At 40.2% G+C, this 25609-nt stretch overlaps 1 protein-coding gene across 1 annotated transcript in view; it reads left to right on the top strand.

The window, feature by feature from the left end:
* The window catches only part of ptpn13 (protein tyrosine phosphatase non-receptor type 13), a 211947-nt gene that overhangs the window by 66371 nt on the left and 119967 nt on the right, over positions 1-25609 (top strand). Inside the window, exons 7-10 of the mRNA XM_078401914.1 lie at positions 7117-7656; positions 17004-17099; positions 20147-20246; positions 24316-24523. Coding sequence (XP_078258040.1) covers positions 7117-7656; positions 17004-17099; positions 20147-20246; positions 24316-24523 — 944 coding nt within the window. The remainder of the gene's footprint in view (positions 1-7116; positions 7657-17003; positions 17100-20146; positions 20247-24315; positions 24524-25609) is intronic.

Genomic DNA, 25609 nt, shown 5'->3' with positions numbered 1-25609 from the left:
TGGCAGTTCGTTCCATACACCCACCACCCTATTTTTCTCATGGTTTTGTACACCTCATTCGCCTGCACTCCAAGGAATGGAATCCTATTCTGCTCAACCTCTCACTATAGCTCAGGCCTTCTAGTCTGGGCAACATCCTCATAAATCTTCTTGGAACCTTTTCCAGCTTGACAACATTTTTCCTATAACATGGTGCCCAAAACTGAACACAATACTTTAAGAATGGCCTCACCAATGTCTTATATAACTGCAATTTGACCTTCTAACGTCTATACTCAATGCTATGACCAATGAAGGCCAATGTGCCGAAAGCCTTTTGACCCCCTACCTACCTGTGATGACACTTTCAAGGACATATGTACCTGCACTCCTAGATCCCTCTGCTCTACAACACTTCCCAGAGCCCTACCATTCACTGTGTAGGTCCCACCCATGTTAGACGCCAAAATGCAATACTGTACATTTTTCTGTATTAAATTCCATCAATCATTCCCAAGCCCACCTGGCCAACTGATCAAGATCCTGCTGCAATTTTTGACAATCAGCTGTAATTTTTGACAAACCTAATTTTAGACCATCTTGTCTGTCTATTACTATTGGTCTGTTCAAAAACCTGTTTCTCAAACTGTTAGGAGATTGAGAGTTTACAAACATGGGAGATGTTCATAGAGAGCTTAGTGGGGATCAACAAACTCATCAGAAAGGCTGGCTCTGTCCTGGGGGTAGAGTTGGATTCATAGGAGTTGGTCTTGGAAGGGAGGATGCTCCTCAAACTGCAGAGCATCCTGGACAATACAGCTCACTCCCGCCATGACACAATGGTCAACCTGAGGAGTACCTTCAGCAACAGTCTGGTTCCACCAAGATGCTTCTTCCCTGTGGCTATCAAACTGTACAACTCCTCCCCCTTCGGTCATGGGGTAGACTGAGACTGACTCTTCTCCCCACACTCCCCAATCTTTGCACATCCCCAATCCTTTCCACTTGTCACTTTAATTTAATGTTTCATGTATTTTGTGTTTTTTATGACTGTTGGCAGATCAATTTCCCTCCTGGGATAAATAAAGTTCTGTCGTGTGGTATCATATCGTATCGTGACATGGTGTCAAAAGACCAACCTCTCCCTAAGTTTCAGCAAAATGAAGGAGCTAGTTAATAACTTCAGGAAGCAGTGGTGCTGAAGTCGAGATGATCGAGATCTTCAAATTCCTATGCATAAGTATCACCGATAATTTGTCCTGACTGAACACATTAACACCATGGCCAACAAAGCACAAAAACCTCTACTTCCTCAGAAGACTAAGGAAATTTGGCATATTTCTCTCAACCCGTACCAATTTCTACAAGTGCACTACAGAAAGCATCCTCTCAGGATGCATCATAGCTTGGTTTGACATCTCACTCTGCCCAAGACTGCAAGAAATTCCAGAGAATTATGGATACAGCCCAGTCCATCACCCAAACCAGCCCCCTCCTCCCCACAGTCCCCCCAATAACTCCATCTAAACATCATTCTGCCTCGGGAAATCAGCCAACATAATCAATGATCACTCATAATAATAATAATAATAATAATGCATTACATTTATATAGCGCTTTTCAAACACTCAAAGACGCTTTTCAGGGATTTCTAGAACATAGAGAAGTGAATAAATAGATAAATAAGTAAACGAACAGAGAAAGAAGACAGAAGGTGAGGTGACCTTCAGTGGTTGAAGGCAGTGCTGAAGAGGTGAGACTTCAGTGATGTTTTGAATGTGGTGAGTGAGGAGGAGTCTCTGACGGTTTGGGGTAGTGAGTTCCATAGGGTGGGAGCAGCGATGGAGAAAGCCCTGTCCCCCCAGGATCTGAGTTTGGTCCGGATGGGGGGGGGGACAGGAGATTGGCAGCAGCAGAGCGGAGGGTGCAGGTGGGAGTGTGCCTGTGGAGGAGGTCAGTCAGGTAGGATGGGGCCAGATTATGGAGGGCTTTGTAGGTCATGAGGAGGATTTTGTACTGGATTCTCTGGGGGATGGGGAGCCAGTGGAGTTTGTAAAGGACGGGGGTGATATGGTCACGGATCGGGGAGTGGGTGAGTAGACGGGCAGCGGAGTTTTGAATGTATTGAAGTTTACTGATGATTTTTGAGGGTGAGCCATAGAGGAGGCTGTTGCAGTAGTCCAGACGGGAGGTGATGAAGGCGTGGATGAGGGTTTCTGCAGCTGTGAAGGAGAGGGATGGACGGAGACGGGCAATGTTTTTGAGGTGGAAGAAGGCTGTCTTTGTGATGTGTTTGATGTGTTTGTCGAAGGAGAGGGTTTGATCAAAGATGATTCCAAGATTCCGGATGTGAGGGGAGGTGGATACTGGGAGACCATCAATATTGAGGATGGAGTTTTGGGTGGATTTGGTGAGCGTTTGGTGACTCATACCACTGTCATTCCTTCTTCTCCCCTCTCCATTGGGCATAAGATGCAAAAGCTTGAAAGCATGTAGAACCGGAGTCAAAACACCTTTTCCCCGCTGTTATTAAATTCTTAAGGAGGTCCCTCATATGTTAAGGATGAATACCCAATTTTCCAATCTACCTCATTGTGGGGCTTGCACTTTTTTAATCTGCCCTTTCTCTGTCACAGTAGCACTATATTTTGCACTCTATTTCCTTTCTGTTCTGCAGTACCCGTTACACTCATGTATGGTTTGATTGTCTTCATGTTCGGTATGATTTGCCTGAGCAACATGCAAAACAAAGTTTGTAGGAAGGAACTGCAGATGCTAGTCTGAACCAAAGATAGACACAAAATGCTGGAGTAACTCAGCGGGACAGGCAGCATCTCTGGATAGAAGGAATGGGTGACGTTTCGGGTTGACCTGAAACGTCACCCATTCCTTCTCTCCAGAGATGCTGCCTGTCCCCCTGTTACACCAGCATTTTGTGTCTACCTTTACTTTAGTGGCCCTGTGCCTTAACCTTATTCCTAACTTCTTAAAATCTGCCTGCTAGACCTCATTCCTTTATACTAATGTCATTGTTGCTCGGGTCGTTCATGGCTTCTAGCTGCCTCCCCTCACTCTACAGACTCTTATTCACCTTTGTAGCAATACCCTTAACCCTGTCATCAGAGGCAAATACTGGAAACACTTTTGCTCCCTTGATTTTGGTGTTCCCACTAACTATCGGTCTTTTCATTTTCTCCTTCCCTTTACAGCTGGGATGATCTTGGGTCCAGTTGCCCAAGGTCCAGTTACTCTGTGTAGAAAAGAACTGCAGATACTGGTTTATAAAGGTCTGAAGAAGGGTCCCAACCTGAAACGTCACCCATTATTTTTCTACAGAAATGCTGACTGACCTGCTGAGTTACGCCAGCACTTTGTGTTTGTGGCTATACTCTGCTAGGCGCCACCACCCACACCAGCACTTACAACGGTTTGCTGGTTGGAGAGCAAGATGCCCACTGAAATCTAATGAATTACCCACCACCTCTATTCTGACTGCCTGCACTGTTCTGAGTTGTGAGGTGACCACCTCTGGAAACATGCTATGGAATGAGCCAGTGAAACATCAGCTGTTGCCCAAGGTCCAGATACACGGAGCTCAAGCTTCTCCAGCTGATAAAACCACTTACACTGACCGACCGGGACATGGGAACAGCCTACAGTTTCCATGAGCTGCCGGAAGTGCATTCCATGAATTGAAGCTGTCCTGCCAAACATTTATTTGTTAGATTAACTCAACTAACACAATGAATATACTTAAAGTACAATTGCCGTATGATTATTTTCTGTTTAACTTGCCCTGTAGAAACTACTTGGCCTTGCCCAGCTCTTTGTTTAAACCAAATGTTTCCATAAATTTGCGGAGGTTCAGTCTCCCAGGCTCCGTTTAAGCTCGTCTGTACCTGCTTGCTGTGTTGCTTTTAATCTAATTAACAACTTTCACATGGTGATAAGTGCCAAATATTCTCTAGTGGTATGATGCCGTGACACAGCTCATACCTGTAAAAGCTACGAGGAACTTGAGTGGAAAGGAGCTGCCTCCTAAAATGGTGCAGATTCTGTTTGTGGATTGTAACCCGAGTTCAAACACAAACATGAGGCTGAATTTGAAATGTGTTAATCTAAGCAGAAATATATGAGTATAACAATCTTTGTGTGCGGATGACTTGAATGCATTTCAATGTACCTAATATTATTGACAAGATTTTTATTGGACAAATGCAGTTAATTGTAATTTTATGATTTTTTTTTCAAGAAATGGTAGTTTGCTGTGCCAATTGTAAATTGCTGTTTTGCAGCACAGATACACAGAAAACAATATCTTCATTTTTAATGTGATTTCTTGCTGATGACTGTTTTTAGATATTTATCTTAAACACAGCTGTAGAACAAGATAGCCCTTGGCAGAGTTTATTGGAAAACAAAGTTAAAAACTGTATCAAATGATGTCATGCATAAGGAGCAGACAGGGCCAAAATTAAGATTTCCCATAAGATTTGAGTGGCTGCCCGAGCTAATAATCTGCTGTGTAAGGTTATTGCCGGACAAACCTATCAGCTAAAATGAAGGTGGTTGAGAATTGTAGGTTGAGACGTCGTCAGCAGCAAATGTCAGCATTTGCCTGTGTAATTGTCAATAAGTCACTAAATAACTGTAATCAACTTTAGGATTTGTGTGTAAATTTGGATGTCACAAATTTGCAGTCAGCTGTTTGCAGCTGTCATGGGTGCTGCAATGGGGGAGGGGGAATCAATCATAGGAAAATAAAAACAATCAAAGTAAAATTGTTAAAAACACTTAACAACACAGGCAGCATCCATGGAAAGAGAAAAGGAATATTTAAGTTTATGGATCGTCATCTGAACCCAGTGTAGAGACTGCATTTCCATTGCTTTCAATAGAGGTTCAATAGCTGAGGGACCAGGGTAAATATTTGGTCACTTAGATTTTTATTTTTTCTAATTACTTAATTATTCAAAAAATTGGCTTTATAAATATTTTAATGGTTTCATGATATTTCAAGTTATTAGTTGTTTTGAATGTCAGAAACATTTTTGATGTGTTTTAATGTGTTTTGACAGCCAATCAAATAGTTTGTGTTGCCTTGTGGCCCAGGTTTCTTTCAACCTCCAATTAATCAGCAGTTATATGGAAAATATGGATCACAAACCATATGGCAACCCTGATAAAGATTAGTCATAGTCAATGTTATAAGTGAGTTACTCATTTATAAAATAATTGGTATGGAGATTTAGATTTTAAGAGCTCTTTTGAAAAATTCTATACTTACAAAGTTTTCTATGCAAACCTATGCACAGCAAATTTAGTTTAGTTTAGAGACAGCGCGGAAGCAGGCCGTTTGGCCCACCAAGTCCTCATCGACTAGCGATCCCCGCACAATAACACTATCCTACACACACAAGGGACAATTTACATTTATACCAAGCCAATTAACCTACAAACCTGTACGTCTTTGGAGTGTGGGAGGAAACCGAAGATCTCAGAGAAAACCCATGCAGGTCACGGGGAGAATGTACAAACTCCAAACAGACAAGCACCCGTAATCAGGATCGAACCCGTGTCCTGAGCACTGTAAGGCAGCAACTGTACTGCTGTGCCACTGTGCCACCCCTAATTGATGGATAAGAACATGGAGATAATATTGTGCAGACAATGGGGCCGAGTGGTATGTGCAATATTGATGATGGTATTCACAGTCCATAGACACTGACCTTAAGCTTCTTTAACCTCCGTTAGTTTAGGTGTGGGGATAGACAAAATATATGACAAAAGACGCTCGTAAGGACATTGTCTAGAAGAGGAATCACATGTATCTATCATGGAATGAATTATGATAATATTTATTTGTAAGTTGATTCATATCATTCCCATAGATTGAACCGGTCACTGTTGGCATGAATTGAGTTTGTGTATCAACACGTATCAAATTGTTTCATTCCATCTCTGGAACAGTGCCAGGGAAATTGTGCCAAAGCCACTACCATAAAGTATTCCGTAGATGACTAGATATTTTTTGTGCAGAACCAGAATGATATATAGAACCATTTATTCTTTATGCAGGTAAATTGTCAGTTTTATTGTGTTTGTTAAATTCAATAGAATGAGAACAGATTTTTGGAAGAAGTATTTTGCTTTCATGTCCCTTGCATTGGGTTAGATATTGTGATCAGCAGAATTTATAGTTGGAGCTGCCCCAGAAATATTAGGGGACATTTTTATTCATACAGTGCACCACTTGTCATAAGGCATCAGGGATCTACAGAAATAGGGGAAGCATCAGCATATCTTTCCAACCAATCATAATAAAACATACTAATTGTGCCCGTTGGGAAGTCTCAGAGTACTTCATTCAATGTAAAATCATACAGAAAGTTAAACAATGTGAGGGAAGACAAAATTAGACAAAGAAAAGTTGCAATAAGAGGTGGACAGAAGAATATTGTACCTTTATATAAAAATCTCTTGAACTTAAAATTGTAATGAAGGGAAGTCCATGTTTCGATGGAGTTAATTTTCAGTCTCTGAAAGGATGTTTGCCAGAAAAGACTCAAATGAAAAGCCCTAAATGTTTTTTTTAAAATTGAGATGAACAGCAAGTTTACATCCTTAATCTGTTTGAATGCCGGAGATTTCAGTGAAATATCAATGTTCTGAAGCTTATGCAGGTGCAATGGTAGCATGGACAGCATCACCCCAAGTGAATGCCCAGCAACACCATGAATACAATCACTAACATTGCACATTCCACTTGCTCCCCATGACTGCAAAATATTACCTCCATGTTCTTTCTATCAATTTGCTGTGCATGCACAGGGAACTCACTGGTCTACAACAGCAGTATGTGCTGATCGCCTTGCTGTTACCCCTACTCCGAATCTTGTAAAGAAAATTATGAGCTAGACAATGCTAGGTATACTTTAGTGAAAAACTACCGTCTGAAAGGAAAAAAAATGAACATTTAGGACGATTTATTATAAATGCCACATATTTTAAACATTTTCTATTTGCAAATCGGATAGTTAACATTCACAGGTGTTTATCTTTGCCAGGGAAACATGGTATTTGTTCAGCTGTGCATGGATTATATTGATATAATTTCTTTGTCTGTTAATATTACAGAACGAAGTACAGCTCCCGGTGTAGCAGCAAAATACAAAGCACAATTCAGTGAGCAGGCCTCACTAAATAAAGGACTAAGCAAATCTATGGGTTTTTTAGCAATTACTGATAGGGCATCAGATTTGGAGTCTTATCATACGGCTTCTGGACATGAAGGTTCCAGAGAAGTACGCCAGAAGTCACAATCTCGATCTCATGGTTTGCGAAGGAAGTCCAATTACATTTGTGATCATGGCAATAAGAAACCCTGGACCTCCACAGTCGACCTGGGCTGTTACAACAGAAAAATAATAGCACCTGGAGAGAGTTATCATCATCGTAATTTTTGTCCGCAGGGGATAGGTAGGCAGATTAAAAACACCCCCCAAGTCGGAGAGAGAAAGCACCCAGACTTGGGGCAAGTAGCAGCCTCACTTGGTCTTCAAAGATCTCAACATACTTCAGAACTTTCCATCTCATCTGCTCTATCGGGTGTTTATGAAAGGATAAAAGAACGACAGAAGAAATTGCACATTCTGAGAGAAGCAATGGATATGGATGGTAAGCGCAATATAATATTTTTTACATACTGACATTAAGAGTTACAAATGTAGGGGGATCGCCGAGCCTGCGCTTCTTCCCATCTCCACCCCTTTCTGCTTTCCGCAGAGACCGATCCCTCTGAAACTCCCTGGTCCACTCATCCCCACCCAAACCATCCCCTCCCCAGGTACTTTCCCCTGCAACATCCAAGGACCCAAACAGTCTTTCCAGGTGAGGCAGAGGTTCACCTGCACCTCCTCCAACCTCATCTACTGTATCTGCTGTTCCAGGTGTCAACATCTCTACATCGGTGAAACCAAGCGCGGGTTCGGCGATCGTTTCGTTGAACACCTCCGCTCAGTCCGTCTTAACCAACCTGATTTTCCGGTGGCTCAGCACTTTAACTCCTCCTCCCTTTTCCAATGTAACCTTTCTGTCCAGGGCCTACTCCATTGCCAGAGTAAGGCCCAGCGCAAATTGGAGGAACAGCACCTCATATTTCGCTTGGGTAGTTTACACCCCAGCAGTATCAACATTGACTTCTCTAACTTCAGATAGTCCCTGCTTTCCCTCTCTATCCCCTCCCCATTCCCAGTTCTCCCACCAGTCTTCCTGTCTCCTACTACAACCTATCTTTGTCCCGCCCCATCCCCTGACATCATTCTGAAGAAGGGTCTCGACCGAGATGCTGCATGACCCACTGAGTTACTCCAGCATTTTATGTCTACCTTCGATTTAAACCAGCCTCTGCACTGTAGGGGCAATGTAGGTGAACATTGTAGATCAATCCCCTAGGCGGATTGATCCATGCCTGACTTTCGTATTGCTGACCTGATCTATGGTCCATGCCTGGTTTTGGTAGTGTTACCTGTATAATGCTGCTGATTAAATTCGTTTCACTTTGTAACCACCTGCTCTCTGCATTGTATTTGTAATAAAATGCTTATATAGAAGTTAAACGATTTGTGGAAATCTACACTTCTTACAAACATGCATAGTAATACGATGGCTCAGTAATGGATGAAATTTGCAATATAAAAAAAAGAATGTTATTGTATGCACCCAGTGTTAAATTAAATCCAGAAAAAGGGATGCAGAAAAAGTCAAGGTAGATGGAATAAAGGAGGGGAAAAACAATGAAAAAAGTAAAACTATTTTAAATTTGAATTCGACATATTAAAATCTATTTAAATTACTTTGCAGGAATGACACCCAACGTAGGTAATAGCTAATTTTCCATGCCTAAATGGTCGATTGCGAATAATTAGTAATTATCAATATGTTAAATTGAACTTTTAGCTTAGTATATTTTTGTCACCTGCACTGAGGTACTGTGAAAAGCTATTGTTTACTTTCAATCCAGTCAAATAAAAGACTTTGCATGATTACAATCAAGCCATCCACAGTGCACAGATAAAGGGAACAACATTTAGTGCAAGATAATGTCTGATAAAGTCCAATTAAAGATAGTTCTACAGTCTCCAATGAGGTAGATGGGAGATCAGAATGAATCCACCAGCACTGGATATCTACGCAAATAGTATGCATCTATTATACAGCAACTATGACATTCAGTGCATATTAATATCATAGTGCTGTCTTTGCAAAGCTAACAATGGAAGAAAATAACTTGCATTATGATTTTTTAATCATTGGATTTAATTGTTTGTATATTTCTTTGTTTTACTTGTTGTACCAGTTATGCATAAATAACTGAATATCATTACTCTAACCATCATTCTTGCATAGAATTCTGGCCACGTCAATAGTAATTCTGGAATGGAGAATATTTTTACTGTATGCCTTTGCCCTGTAGTTCCAGCTCATTTTTTCTCTCCATGTATTACCTGTTTATTTCTGAATTCTGTGGGAAAGGAAGCAGAATTATCCATGGAACTTTCAAAGGAATAAGTTCTAGAAATGGTTGAACTCAACACACTTCTGAAAACAAATGATACTGATGTCAAACGTAGACAAGATTAGTAAGCAAATAGTTGATGGCATTATTGATGACATTTTCCACCATTCCGCAGATGACTGAATGTGGGCAGGTTTCGTGACAATTAGCTAGACTGAATTTGTATGGAATTTTATGGACTGGATGTGCCTGGCTGGTTTCCACATTGCTGGGCAAATATCAGAGTTATTGATATTCTGGAGCAATAATAACTCCAGAACTATTGGAGCTGGGCTGATGACATGGTTAGTACTGAAGTGCAAGTTTTCAATATTACAGCCAGCATATTGTCTGGACCTGTGGTCTTTACAATCACAATCTCAATAATGCTTTATTAGCCAAGTATGTTTTGCAACATACAAGGAACTTCATTTGCCATACAGTCATAACAATAAAAAGCAACAGGACACACAAAATACATTTTAACATGAACATCCACCACAGTGACTCCTCCACAATCCTCACTGTGATGGAAGGTGGAAAAAAGTTCAATCTCACCCTTCTTTGTCCTCCAGCGATCGGGGGCCTCTAACCTTCCATTGACGGGACGATCTTGACTCCCGTAGCTGGCGGCGGGCTTTCCTCGTCGGAGCGATTAAGCTCCCACATCGGGCGGGGGGGGGGGGGGGGGGGGGAGGGTCTCAGCTCCCCACGCCGGCGATCTACCCCGGGTCGGAGCTTGTCGAACCTCGTGCAGCTTTTGAAGTTCACGACCGGTCTCAACCCGAGATTGCGAGCTCCTTGGTGTTATGTGCAGGTCGCATTGGAGCGTCGATCACAGGCAAGGAATCGCATGCTCAGATTTTAAGTCCACGGCCCGACGGGGGCTCAAAGTCAGTCCCAGGCAAGGCCTCCAGCTCCATCGTGATAGGCCGCAGAGAGACCGGAGATACGATCCGGAAAGCAATCGCATCTCTGGCAAGGTGAGAGATTGAGAAAAAGTTTCCCCCGACCCCCTCCCCCACCCCCCACATAAAACAAACCAGAGAATATTTACACAAACTTTTAAAACTTACCAAAAATAACAAAAAGCGTTCGAAAAGGACAGACAGAATGTAGGTGAGGCAGTCATTGTGCGGTGCCCCCTGGTGGTTACACAGAATATTCAGATGTATCTTGATTTTCTGTGGAGTAATTGACTTGTTCAGGATGGAGAAAGCCCCTTAAGCCCAAGTCATCCATGCCAATCAAGATGCACATCCATAACAAACAACCATGGGCCCAGCATTGATCTCTGCAGCCCACCACGAGTCATTGGCCTCCACTATTATCTGAATGGTGGACGATTAGGAAAAGGGGAGTTGCAACGAGACCTGGGTGTCTTGGTACACCAGTCATTGAAAGTAGGCATGCAGGTGCAGCAGGCAGTGAAGAAAGCGAATGGTATGTTGGCATTCATAGCGAGGGGATTTGAGTATAGGAGCAGGGAGGTTCTGCTGCAGTTGTACAGGGCATTGGTGAGACCACACCTGGAGTATTGCGTACAGTTTTGGTCTCCTAATCTGAGGAAAGACATTCTTGCCATAGAGGGAGTACAGAGAAGGTTCACCAGATTGATTCCTGGGATGGCAGGACTTTCATATGAAGAAAGACTGGATAGACTCGGCTTGTACTCGCTAGAATTTAGAAGATTGAGGGGGGATCTTATAGAAACTTACAAAACTCCAGGCTAGATGCGGGAAGATTGTTCCCGATGTTGGGGAAGTCCAGAACAAGGGGTCACAGTTTAAGGATAAGGGGGAAGTCTTTTAGGACCGAGATGAGAACGTTTTTTTTCACACAGAGTGTGGTGAATCTGTGGAATTCTCTGCCACAGAAGGTAGTTGAGGCCAGTTCATTGGGGATATTTAAGAGGGAGTTAGATGTGGCCCTTGTGGCTAAAGGGATCAGGGGGTATGGAGAGAAGGCAGGTACGGGATACTGAGTTGGATGATCAACCATGATCATATTGAATGGCGGTGCAGGCTCGAAGGGCCGAATGGCCTACTCCTGCACCTATTTTCTATGTTTCTATGTTTCTTACCCAATAAACAACCTTCCACCATTACCCTCTGCTTTTAACCATCAAGTTAATTAGGTATAGGATTACGTATCCAGTTTGAAGAAGGGTCCAGATCTGAAAGGTCATCTGTCCATTCCTCCCATAGATGCTGCCTGACCTGCAGAGTTCCTCATCTATTTTTGTGATCAACTGTCCAATTAGCTATCTCTCCCTTGTATTCATAAAATCTAACCTTCCAGAAAAGTCTGCCATCTGGAACCTTATCAAATTCCTTGCTGACATCCATATACTGTAGACAAAGTCTACTGCCCTGCCCTAATTTACTTCTTTGTTACTTCAAACAAACTCAATCAAATTAATGGTAGACACAAAATGCTGGAGTAACTCAGTGGGACAGGCAGCATCTCTAGAGAGAAGGAATGGGCGACGTTTCGGGTCGAGACCCTTCTTCAGACTGAAGAAGGGAACTCAACCCGAAACGTCACCCATTCCTTCTCTCCAGAGATGCTGCCTGTCCCGCTGAGTTACTCCAGCATTTTGTATCTACCTTTGATTTAAGCCAGCATCTGCAGTTCTTTCCTACACATTCAATCAAATTCATGGTCTCCCACAAGAGATCTCCCATAAAGCCATGCTGACTACACCTAATTATTTGTTATTTTTCCAAATATATATGTAGAGTCTGTCTCTCAGAATCCCCTCCAGTAACTTACCTACCAAGAAATCAGGCTTACTGGTCTATGTTTGCAGTTTTTCTTTGCTGTGCCCTTTAAATAAAAACTAACAGTGATGCAAATGCAATTTAGTCTCTAACTTCCAACAGCGTTTTTGGATATGCTGATCATACCCTGGAGATGTATCTTCCTTTATACCTTTTAAGAACGGATCAAATTAGCAGTCGGCATTTCAATGGTTGAACCATCTGGATGAAGATCTTCTGAACTGAGATGTCCAATCTGAATCCATCCATTTTGTTGTGTATCACTATCACCACGTTGTGATAGAGGATATCCAGAGTGTGTGAGACAGTCTGCACATTGACTGCTTGGTGATTTCATCTTCCAATGTAGACATGGTATTTTGTATTAGTGAGGAGAAGATCCTGTAAGTTTTCCCCTCTTCTTTTGCCACCTGCTGCAGTGACAGTGATGGTGGCAATGACTTCCAGAATTTAACTCAGAGGACATTTTGTTCACTTGCCATCCTTGACACTTCTGAGTGGTTTTAGTTTAGAAATACAGTGCGGAAACAGGCCCTTCGGCCCACCAGGTCCGTGCCGACCAGCGATCACCGCGCATTAACACCATCATACACCCACTGGGGAAAATGTTTAAATTTACCAAGCCAATTAACCTGCAAACCTGTACGTCTTTGGAGTGTGTGAGGAAACCGAAGATCTCAGAGAAAACCCACGCAGGTCACGGGGAGAACATACAAACTCTGTACAGACAGAACCCGTAGTCGTGATCGAACCTAGGTCTCCGGCTGTGCATTCGCTGTAAGGCAGCGACTCTGCCGCTGCGCCACCGTGACCAAGACCGTGTTCAACATCTGCTTCCATTTTCTTTTCAAGCAACCTGTTGGAGATCAGAATTAAAGCATATTCTGATTGCTTCAATGTGCTCTTTCAGCATGCATTGAACTTGCCCAGTATGTCAAACAGGATATTTTTATCCATCCATGTCTTGAATGCAAAGACTTTGGTAGATTAACAATTGATGAATATGAGCAGTGGAAGTTTTGTATTTGTGATTTTATATGAACTTTTAAAAATTCATGATATTTTGAAAGAAACATTCTTCTTTAGTTGCTGCACACGTACCAATTGTTTATTACTAAACCCCTGTGGGATCAATCCTGATGACATTATTTTTTGTTTACTGCCAGTTTATGTCATCGTTCCAGTCTCTTTAATGTGAATTAAGCAGGAATTCAAGATGTTTGAAACAAAAAAAATCATATTTTTCTGCCTGAATAATAATTAGATAAGGACTCATCTTAAATTATGCATTATAATATTTATAATATTTGCCCAGTTAATGTGAGTTGTTTTTGTGTTGCTGGCATTCAAAGTAAATCAAAGATATTTTTTATGTAAAGCTTATGTTTTCTTCCATTGTAGTAAAACCTCAATATGAATTTAAGACTGCTTCTGTATCGAGAATATAATCTCAAGAGTATTTTTATTCCCATAGACCAGATATGAGCCAAACAGTTTTCATGGAGCTGGAGAATTGAGAGAATAAATATCAACAAGTAACTGTCCATCAGCAAATTTAATTATATCAAAAAGGAAACATTTTTTTTATAATCACAATTTATTCCTTATGATTCCCTCTATTTATTGGTGATTGGGAGATTTATAAACAGTCTGAAACCATAACTAGTAGATCAGCTTTATTGACTCGCTGTGGGTAAGGATTACACTTCTTTTCATTTTATTTTTTGAATACACTTGAAAGTGTAAGCCTTGAAATGATACTTTCAAATAGAATAAAAATACTTACATTTTATACCTTAAAGAAGCCATACTTCTGAAATACACTACTGGAAATAGTATTACAGTCATTGAATACATTCTAATATTTTAAATAAGTTAATGCTCCTCAAAAAATATTCTACTAAACAACTTCCATACTGTAATTTTGTCTTAATGAGAAACAAACCAAGTTGTAATATTTTAGATGGCATTTACTAAATTTACCTAATATGACCAAATTATTCACCAAAATCAATGTTCTGGAGTCATGACTTCATCTAATATTTTGTTCATTCCCTTGCACTATTCTTACAAAACAATTTGTTTTAAAACAAATCACAGCTAAACTAAATGGGTTGTTCGCATCCAGCACATAACAGCTGTCTTTTATTTGTTTCCATGTTCTGTTTTCACTGTAATATTCAACCACACTTGCTCGTTAAGGTTCTATGTTTCGCAACCTGTTGCTGTTAACAATTTTAAATTGAAATTGTGGGGTTCATGGAATTAAAGGTGTGTCAGAATGTTAACAAGCAAGGGAGGTTTAATTAATTTGTAAGCAATTGAAGGCAATGGAGCAGCAAAGAGATTTAAGGGCTCATGTAGAAAATAGGACCTTTGGCCTCACTTGCCTATGCCGATTAAGATGCCCCATCTACACTAGTCCCACCTGCCTGTGTTTGACACATTTCCCTCTACACATTTCCTATCCATGTATCTGTCCAAATATCTTTTAAATGTTGTTAATGTACCTGCCTCAGCTACCTCCTCTGGCAGCTCATTCCATATATCCACCACCCTCTGTGTATAAAAAAGGGGCCCCTTAGTGTTCTATTAAATCGTTCCCCTCTCTCCGTAAATCTATGTTCTCTGGTTCTTGATTCCCCTACTCTGGGGAATTTACTAATTTACAGTGCAGTTGGGACAGTGCTGTTCTGCGATGTATATTTCAGAAGCACCATCTCAAAAGTAGCACAGTGGTGCAGCTGATAGAGCTGCTGACTCACAGTGCCAGAGACCTGGGTTCAATCCTGACCTCAGGTGCTATCCGTGTGGAGTTTGCATGTTCTCCCTGTGACATGTGTGGGTTTCCTTCCAAATCCCAGATACGTGCAGTTTGTAGATTCATTGGCCTCTGTAAATTGCCCCCAGTGCGCAGGAAGTGTATAGGAAAGTGGGATAACATTGAACTAATGTGAACAGGTGATCAATGGTCGGTGTGGACGGTGGGCTGAAGGGCCTAGTTCCTTGCTCGTGTCCCTAAAACTAAAATTAAATTGTCATCCTATCAAGGTAGCAATTGCAACATGGTCAGGTTAGACAAGCACTTCGTGGAGCAATATCAAACAGCATTTGAAAAGGATTCACATGAGGGGATGTTCAAAAGCTTGGTCTAAGCGGTTTTCAGAAATGTTTTTAAAAAGGCGAGGGAGGCAATTCGGGGAATTATTGCATGCAGGGAGGAAAGATAAGTTATGGCTTGGATGATATTTACAAGATTGGAGAATTTGTGGATGTTGATGAGGAGACAGCTTTGGAAGCAGAGTGGATATTAGGGGGTTGGATCTGGCCAGCGTAGGAGAAAAAAATGGCGGGGGTATTGATTGAATGCCTCTTTCCACTGCTCTTCAGTCCTTTCCCAGCTTTACTGAGGATTACATCAGCTACAATGCAACATAGCCCAACACCTGGATTCAGAACAGCCACAGTATGTGCCCTACTGTAACCTGCACAGAGAAAGTCACCTACTCTCTGTGTCCCGAAAATGGATGTGCTTCGATTTCTAATGCCGGTAGTCCTGAAGTTCCAAAATTATCTAATAAATGCAAGCTTTTTTTGCATGAACTCATGACATGCGAGAGCACCAGGGTCAGAATTGTGGGTGATGTTGGTCATTTTATGACTCCTAATTCCCTTTTGACGCTGGGGTTTTATAATCTTTTGGGGTGGGTGTTGGGGAAGGAGGAGGGGAGTGGTGAACTTGTTACAGGTTTTTATTTCAATTTAAATAGCGCAACAGCTGTACTATTGCTAGAGCTCTGCTCAAGAGTTCCATCCACATTACAATAGAGCATTAGCTACTTTCTGGATCACAGCCTCTTATGAAAATTAATACATTGGATGCCTACATCTTAGTATTTTTATTAGCCTACGTTAGGCAACAATTCTTTGTGCTGCATCATTCCGAATTATAGAACTTTATTCCTTTTTTTTGTTCAATTCCACATCAATTAGCCATTTTAGTGAAGGTGAAAACTCAGCTGTTTTTGTAATTGTTCTTTGATCAGTGTTTTTCTGTGAAAGGATGTAATCTAGTTCTGACCCAGACATTATGCAGCTTTCTGTACAAATTCCTCCTACTGGCAGATTAATGAAAGGGGCCATCAGAGTAGTAAATGTGCCTATTCACTCAAATCTCCCACTGCTGATAAATAGTACACGTTCAATTGTTGATCCCTGGTCCAGTTAGAATATTAACTTTGCTAACTAATGGGATAGCAATATGTTGAAGAGCCAAATTTTTTTTAAAAAAATAATGCTCATTACTATCCAATGGATTTGCTCATGGGCCAGGGTGATAATGATAAACTGTTCATTTAAGGTATCACAAAATGCTGGAGTAACTCAGCGGGTCAGGCAGCATCTCTAGAGAGAAGGAATGGGTGACGTTTTGGGTGGAGACCTTTCGTCACCCATTCCTTCTCTCCAGAGATGCTGCCTGACCTGCTGAGTTACTCCAGCATTTTGTGATACCTTTGATTTGTACCAGCATCTGCAATTATTTTCTTACACAACTGTTCATTTAAGAATTGCTATACAACAATAATTTGCTTTTTTTTCCTTAAATGTCTGGTGAGGGAGGCGTGTTATAAATTAATGTTTAGATCTTGTTCCTGTGACATAATGTTCTTTTAATGTTTTACAAGAAACTACAGGAGTATATTCGCCTCGCCATAGTGATGCATATAGTACATCAAGTGAAAGCCCATCCCTTATTTCTTCTGACCCAGATTATCGACAAGGTAACCTTTTTTAAAATATATTAATTTTTTCAATTTGTATTTTTATCTTATTAACATTATTGGGACCACTTTATGGTCCTGCAACTTCATCCAACTAAACCTCCTAACCTGTCCATTTGTTTTTCTTCCCCTACATTATGTGACATTATAAATAATTGCCATTTCATTAGTATCCCTATTCAAAATAAAACATATTTAATATTTGTCCATTCTTCCTCGTCTCTGCAAAGTTTTTGACTCAAATCCATGCTCGTCCTTCCTACAACTTCATGATTGGATTACCCCATTTATGCTCTCTACCCCACAGCACCAAACACCCATTATTGAGGAAACATGAATAGTAAAATTGTGAAAATCCAGCATGCTCAGGACTTGTGGTTCACTGGAAAATTTTATACAACACTGGTTTGCAAAAAATGACGAAGTGCTGGAGTAACTCAGTTCAGTTCTAAGTTCCAATTCTTCCTTGAAGAGAGACCCAATTGGTTCCCCTCTACTGACACTCTCCTGGCAGAACTTGTCCTTACCCTCAACAACTTCTCTTTTGACTCTTAGGAAGAAGTGGTCCGACCCGAAATGTCACCTATCCATGTTTTCCTGTGATGCTGACTGACCTGCTGAATCACTCTAGCACTTTTGTGCCCTTTTTTTCTCATTGCTTGCCCACCTCCTTCAACATCCATGACTGTTGTTTTAGTTTGAACCAGGGTGATTGGAGTCTCTATGGGTGACTTGTCCTAAACTTGACTTTCACTTTTAAATGCTCTTTATTTCAAAGATCACCAGCTCATGTGCCAACCGCAGCTCAGCTGACACTGATAGACTCATCAAAGCTGTTGTCATGTCCATTCTTGATATCTCAAAAAAAATGTTGCCCTCACCACTGGGTCCTCACAACTGCGCTGCCTGAAATCACGGTGTGCGCAGATCAGTTTGACCAGTCCCCCACCCATATATGACCCAAGTCAATATGGTTGGGAACCCCAGGTTGACAATCTGTATTCTGTAAAATTTAATGAGAATGTGAAATAAAATAAACTAAGGGCTTACCTGGATCGGAGGGGCTTCACTACTTCCAGCATGAGGACTTTGGTGCCAAAATAATAATAATAATTATTATTACATTAAAATATGGCGACTGCATTTATGGGTTGTGCAAAAGAATTACACTGTGCTGTGCATACATGACAATAAAGAACCATTGATTGTAAGTAAATTCTGTAAATTATCGAATTATACAATTAAAATCTCAAATAGTACTCTTTGATACTGGGGGAAGGTTCATTGGTATATCTCATATTAAATCACTGACAATTTCCAATCGACATTGTGCAGAAAATTTGCAAGTGAGTATCTCAGTGATTAGAGTGTGCATGTTGCCAAGTGTACTCAAAAGTGCCATTGTGTCTGCAAGTCTGAAGACAGAGTTTCACTTACACATTAATATCCTCAGCCAAAATATGAAATTCTACCCTTACCCGCTGGAAAAAGAGTTCTGCATTGTCTAATCATTCATACGTTCAGCTCTTGCTGCTGTTGCATGCATGATTTTAACAATTAGACACTGGGCACAGAAACACCCACATCAACCTTTCCATAACACCCTGAACTACTATATACCTCATTGATGACCATCGGACTATCTTTGTTCGGAATTTACTCGCTTTATCTTGCCCAGTGGAACAGAGGGATCTGGGAATAACTGTGCATTGTTCCCTGAAGGTGGAATCTCATGTGGATAGGGTGGTGAAGAAGGCGTTTGGTATGCTTGCCTTTATAAATCAGAGCATCGAGTATAGAAGTTGGGATGTAATGTTGAAATTGTACAGGGCATTGGTGAGGCCGAGTCTGGAGTATGGTGTGCAGTTCTGGTCGCCAAATTATAGGAAGGATGTCGACAAAATGGAGAGGGTACAGAGGAGATTTACTAGAATGTTGCCTGGGTTTCAGCACTTAGGCTACAGAGAGAGGTTGAACAGGTTGGGTCTTTATTCTTTGGAGCGTAGAAGGTTGAGGGGGGACTTGATGGAGGTTTTTAAAATTTTGAGAGGGACGGACAGAGTTGACGTGGGTAGGCTTTTCCCTTTGAGAGTGGGGAAGATTCCAACAAGGGGACATAGCTTCAGAATTGAGGGACAAAGGTTTAGGGGTAACATGAGGGGGAACTTCTTTACTCAGAGGGTTGTGGCTGTATGGAATGGGCTTCCGGTGGAAGTGGTGGAGGCTGGCTCGATTTTATTATTTAAGAGTAAATTGGATAGGTATATGGATAAGAGGGGATTAGAGGGTTATGGTCTGAGTGCAGGTAGATGAGACTAGGTCAGGGAGAATGGTCGGCGTGGACTGGTAGGGCCGGACAGGCCTGTTTCCATGCTGTAGTTGTTATATGTTATATGTTATATATGTATTTGTACACGATGAATGGCTCAATTGTAATCATGTATTGTCTTTCCTCGACTGATAGCACACAACAAAAGCTTTTCACACGTGACAGTAAATTAAACTAAAATAAATTAACCTTGAAATTACTTCTTATAATCTATAACAAATAGTCTGCCAGAATCATTCAGTGGGTTAAGCAACATCTTTGGTGTGCCAGAATCATTCAGTGGGTTAAGCAACATCTTTTTCTGGGGTTGGGGGGTGGGGTGGGGGGGGGGGGGTCATTGACATTTCACTTCACTTCAAACCTGAGGACTGATGCAGTGATTCAACCCAAAATGTCCACATTTCTTTTCCATCCACAGATGCTGCTCAACCCACTAAGTTCCTGCAGCAGATTTGTATTGCTCCAGATTTCCAGCATCTTTGCTTTCTTGTGTCTCTCTCATACTTTCGTGATTGACCAAGCTTTCAGCTACTTAGTATTAATACAATTCGATCTATCCTGGTTTTTGATGATGTTACTGTTGAAACGCATGGGATTTTATACAGTGTATTAATGGCACTATCTATATAAATTTATTTGTGTGGAATAATTGATAATTATATATTTATGAATATTTATCCTGGAAAATCTGTAGTTGACTTTCTTTTCTTCCCAATAGTCCGCAGGAATGAAGATATTCGAAGGTACAGTTCTCATGCTGGGCTAGGTGTGGAGGATGAGTACATGATAGACGGTTATATTCCACATAGGAGTTCCAGGTAACCCTTTATTGCATTTTTATAATTCATAAAATGGATGCAGAAATTGACTTAGAACACAGAAAGGTACAGCAATTGAATAGGCCCTTCGACCAACCATGGGGGAGGGAAGTAAGGAGGAGGGGTTTGGGGGGGGAGGGTAGTGGGGGGTTGGGGGGGACATGGAACATTGTGATTTGCTGTTGAAGACCACTGGAGCAAGTATATCTTCAATGAAATTAGGTACGTGCAGTTTTAAATGAAACTCTTTCTTCTTAACTTAGTCATACATTTTATGACCATTGTTCTTTTATTCAATACCAAGAGTATTGGGATGTATAAGGAAAAGGCAAAATAGAAAAAACAAATCAAAACTGTTCAATAACCTTTCTATAAACAGCATGTATATAAATACTCATGATGGGCCTGACATTGTACATGTAGTCCAAGAACTACAGACTGTTGGAAATAATAATCGTTTTTCACACATGAATGTAGCGCAATGCGTAAGCGCATTTGGCGTGCATACTTTTTTTTGCTGAAAAGTTGTATTACACGCTATATTATGAATTTTGATGTGAAATTCTGAATTTTGGAGATCAAAATTATGAATTTGTAAAATCAAATGTTGGGAAGTCTGATAATTAGATGAAAGAATTTCCTGTATACATATTCCAATATCCGTTTTCTTTTTTTACTACGAAAGGTGCATAGTTTACCATATATTCAATTGATGTTATCCCTTCCTATAATTCATTGTTCTACCCCTCAGCAAACACGTACGTGCGCACACACACACATACATGAATTATTTATCAATACAGAGTTTGTTATCATTAATCTCTGGTTGTCTAGCTTTTGTTGTATGATGATTGCTTGCATTGCACGTACTGTAAGTTGTAAATCTTAGCTTTGCATTTCATTTTTGTGCAGATTGTCTCAAATGTAGAAAACAATAATAAATGAGAAGCACAATAATATATTATTTTGGGCTGTGGTATCTAGAATTTGTGTTGTTTAAAATACAATCAATATCTGTTACAATGACTAGCTATAATTGGAATGTTACTGTATAACTTCAGTATGACAACCAAATTCCTTTGTAGCCTTTTCATCTCAAATTTATTTCGCTACGATAAGGCAAACCATCAGGTTATTCCAGGAGCAGATTCCTTTCTGTACATAGAGGCATCAAAAACACAAAAAGTCATTCCAGTTAACTACTATTTCAAATGTTGCTCAACATCGAATAGTGAAAATTGTTTAATGATGGATGCCTTTGGAAAACTTAAACTGCTTTCAATGATTTGCAGATATTAGACTGATTCGTTAGACTGTAAATTATTAATGCAATAAGCGGTCATCCACTTTAAGTAACTTTTAAATGTATCGTATTCCTGTAGATTTGAAATTTGCTATGAAAGTAAGAGCTGGGGTATCAGCAAATTAAGAAAATCATTTATTATATCTGCCCAAAATTATGACTATATTCAATATCCCCTAACAGTTGATGACCTGATGCTTGGATACAGCTGTTGTATTTGCAATGTGTAGATAGATGCTTGTTAATTACTGCCTGGAGTACAAAGGGGTACTGCATTAACATCCAACTATCACAGAGACTGAAAATTGTATGTTTTCAAAATGCATTCATCACATTATTGATTTAATAAAAGTGGAATGTCATTGTAAAATCTTACTTATAATGCTACTTAATTGAACAGACATTTTGTTAAATGATGCAAAAGAAGGAAGGCTGGTCTAGGAATAACTTGAAAACTAATATTAAGTTATTTAATAAAAATTAGGGCAAGAAACTAATATCGTGACACAGCTATATTCATAACAGCATGAGATATGGCAATTGACCTGAAGATAATGGTTCCAGCTATGTCTTATAAAAAGCCGCCATCGTTATTTGTAACATCATTGGAATTATTCCAAAGAATCATATCTATTTTTACTGCACTGCATCTCATAAGGATCCCAACATTCTTCTTGTGCTTTGCTGTTCGGAGCACCAACAGTCTTAAAAAGGAACTAAACATTAAATGACATTAGCTCCGATGTCACTTAAAATATTATTTTAATGAGTGATTTTATATGTGTGGAATGATGCATACTCTTGAATGGGTTAAATACCCAAAGTTTATGTTAATTTCCAGGATTTGTTTTTGTATTTATTTATTGGTTTTGCTGTAATGTTGTCTTTTCATAGTATAATTTTAAAAACTGTGAATTCTGACAGTGCGACATGAACCAATATTCCTATTATTAATTTTTTTGCCCTTTTTCCTCTTATTTTTCCAAACATAAATGAGGTATAATGATGTTAGCTAGATTTCCCTGGAATTGGCAGAATTGCAATTGCTATTAATTATAGAGAAAATACATTTTAAAGCTTTGGGAATTCTGGGAATCTGCTTGAGTTATTTCCTATCAATTTACTAGCATTAATAGTAACTTGACAAAACTCACATTTTAGAACTTATTTTGCATTTGTTCTTACATAAAAATACTAAGTTGAACTCTTATTGAACCGTCTAATTATTGAACCATCTAAACCGCAAGAGTATTAGCAATTTCCATATGCAATGTAAGGCCACAATTAGATGTGACCAGTTGACCTGAGGAACAATGGAGGGAGAGAAAAAGCAAAGAGTCATCCTATGTTGTTACTCATACATGAATTAATTATGAGGCTGCGTTGCTAACTAGGAAAATAATGATAAAAACAATGCCAAAAAAAGTGCAAAGAGAGGAGAAGAAAAATAAGTCTTTATTTTCAATTGGTAGTAAAATCAACAGCTCCAATTTTGCGAGGTTCTCTGGCAGAAAATTGCTGGCATTTAGTCAGAGAGTCATAGAGTGATACAATGTGGAAACAGGCCCTTCGGCCGAATTTGCCCACACCGGCCAACATGTCCCAGCTACACTTGTCCCACCTGCCAGCATTTGGTCCATATCCCTCCAAACCTGTCCTATCCATGTACCTGTCTAACTGTTTCTTAAACACTCAGTTTTAAACTGATTATGTCTCTGCACTCTTGTGCATATATGCAAGTCTCAAACTCAGGGGCTGAGTTTCACTGGCCAGATCAGAGCTACACCTGAGATCAGAGCTTCACCGACCAGATCATAGCTACACCCGAGAGTCCAGCAGCAGAGCAGATGCTTGCCGACATGTCCTGCTGAGTCGGATGGTCACATCGCACAGTGATCCGGCACAGATCAACTTGCACTTTATCCTGTCTAAAACTGTTACAATTGTTTCGTTGGGTTGCTGTTGTCTAAATTAATTAAACTATTGCATCGTATGGGAGGCGCATTCCCAATCTCGTTGTACCCCTGGGTACAATGACAATAAAGATATATTGTATTGTATTGTACATTCCCTGGAAAATGTACCTGGGGAAACCATTTACCTGGGGAAATCTCCTCTCAGATCCTGAACCAACATAGAAGCTAGTGCAGGATTTGTGAGCCCATTCATTTGAAAGAGTATTGTCTAACTATGCAGAAGAAAGGAATAGATGTAATTATTTTAGACAATAGACAATAGGTGCAGGAGTAGGCCATTCGGCCCTTCGAGCCAGCACCACCATTCAATGTGATCGTGGCTGATCATTCTCAATCAGTACCCTGTTCCTGGCTTCTCCCCATACCCCCTGACTCCGCTATCTTTAAGAGCTCTATCTAGCTCTCTCTTGAAAGCATCCAGAAAATTGGCCTCCACTGCCTTCTGAGGCAGAGAATTCCACAGATTTACAACTATCTGACTGAAAAAGTTTTTCCTCACCTCCATTCTAAATGGCCTACCCCTTATTCTTAAACTATGGCCCCTGGTTTTGGACTCCCCCCACATCGGGAACATGTTTCCTGCCTCTAAAGTGTCCAATCCCTTTGTAATCTTATATGTTTCAATAAGATCCCCTCTCATCCTTCTAAATTCCAGTGTACACAAGCCTAGTCGCTCCAGTCTTTCAACAATTTACTTGTGTTTGCTTTAATGTTCTTAATTATTTAAATGAATTTAAGTAATTTAAGTTTTAATTATTTTTAAATAAATCTGAATGTCGACACTCCACAGTCTGTATGATGTTCCAGGGGATGAGAACATCATAAGTCAAGAGTTAATGCTAAAACGTCAGGAGGAAGAATTAAAGCAGCTTCAAAGCAAATTAACTCGCAAGCAGTTCCAGTCAGGAGTTCAACAAGCTGACATAGTCAAAGCATCCATGTTGGACATTGGTAGAGATATGGCAAAACAAACAACCCGGACACAAAGAAAATTCAAGGTACGAGCATTACTTTAATAAAGCAACTCTTTATTGCATGTTGACTTGTATTTGTGATTTCTTTCAACATCGTTTAATGTAGGTAGGAATTGATTGAAGATCAATAAAATTTTGGAAATTTAGATTTGAATATTTTGCAGGCTTTGAATTTGGGGAAGCAAAGTGGTGCAGCGGTAGAGTTGCTGCCTTACAACGAAGAGACCAGGGTTCAATCCTGACTACGGGTGCTGTCTGTACGTTCTCCCTGTAACCACATGGGTTTTCTCCGGGTGCTCCGGTTTCTTCCCACATTCCAAAGATGTGTGGATTTGTAGGTTAGGTTGCTTCTGTAAATTGTTCCTAGGTTGTAGGATAGAACGAGTGTATGGGTGCTTGCTGGTCAGTGTAGGCTCGGTGGGCCGAAGGGCCTGTTTCCATGCTGTATCTCTAAACTAAACTAAAACTATAAACTATGTTTGGACCCTTCATGTCCAGCTATTCATTTTATGGACTTAATTCCAGAAGCGGAGATTTTTCTGTCATGTTAACATTCCAGTTTGGAGGTTCTCACTGTTCGTTGGTGTAAAGAATGCATAGATTGACCTGAAGTAGTGGAGGTCAATAGTTGGGTAATTTTTTTTGAAGGTATATCTTCGCATTCATATTGTATCTAACCTGACATATTCAATAAGTAATAGAAATGGTTGAAAAATGTGTTGTTCAAAGGTGACTATTATTTTCAGGATATGGGTGAAGTAATCAAGATTACATTTTTAGCCCCCAGTGGCAGTGTTTTTTTTTACATATGCCTGTAGCATTATATAAAAGAATTAAAAGCAATCACATAGCATGGGGCTGAAGCCACATCAGTCAGCTTTTATTGCAGTCGGGTTGGTTTACAAGTCCTTTGTTTCTATGACCAGTCCGAGATGTTTTTACAGCTAGTTACGCTAGAATTTGCAATCTTATTTTTTTGGCTTGTAGCCCCATATTTTTTGGCTGTTACCCTACAAAAATGTAATATAATTAATTTTGACATATTTTGGACTCTGAATGGAAGGGGGAGTAAATTTCCTCTGCTGGTTTGGCCAACCACAAGTAGTTGAA

The sequence above is a fragment of the Rhinoraja longicauda genome, chromosome 1 (assembly GCF_053455715.1).
Source record: "Rhinoraja longicauda isolate Sanriku21f chromosome 1, sRhiLon1.1, whole genome shotgun sequence".
Taxonomy (NCBI): domain Eukaryota; kingdom Metazoa; phylum Chordata; class Chondrichthyes; order Rajiformes; family Arhynchobatidae; genus Rhinoraja; species Rhinoraja longicauda.
The sequence above is the reverse complement of the archived record's forward strand: the minus strand, read 5'-3'. Positions and strand labels throughout refer to the sequence as shown.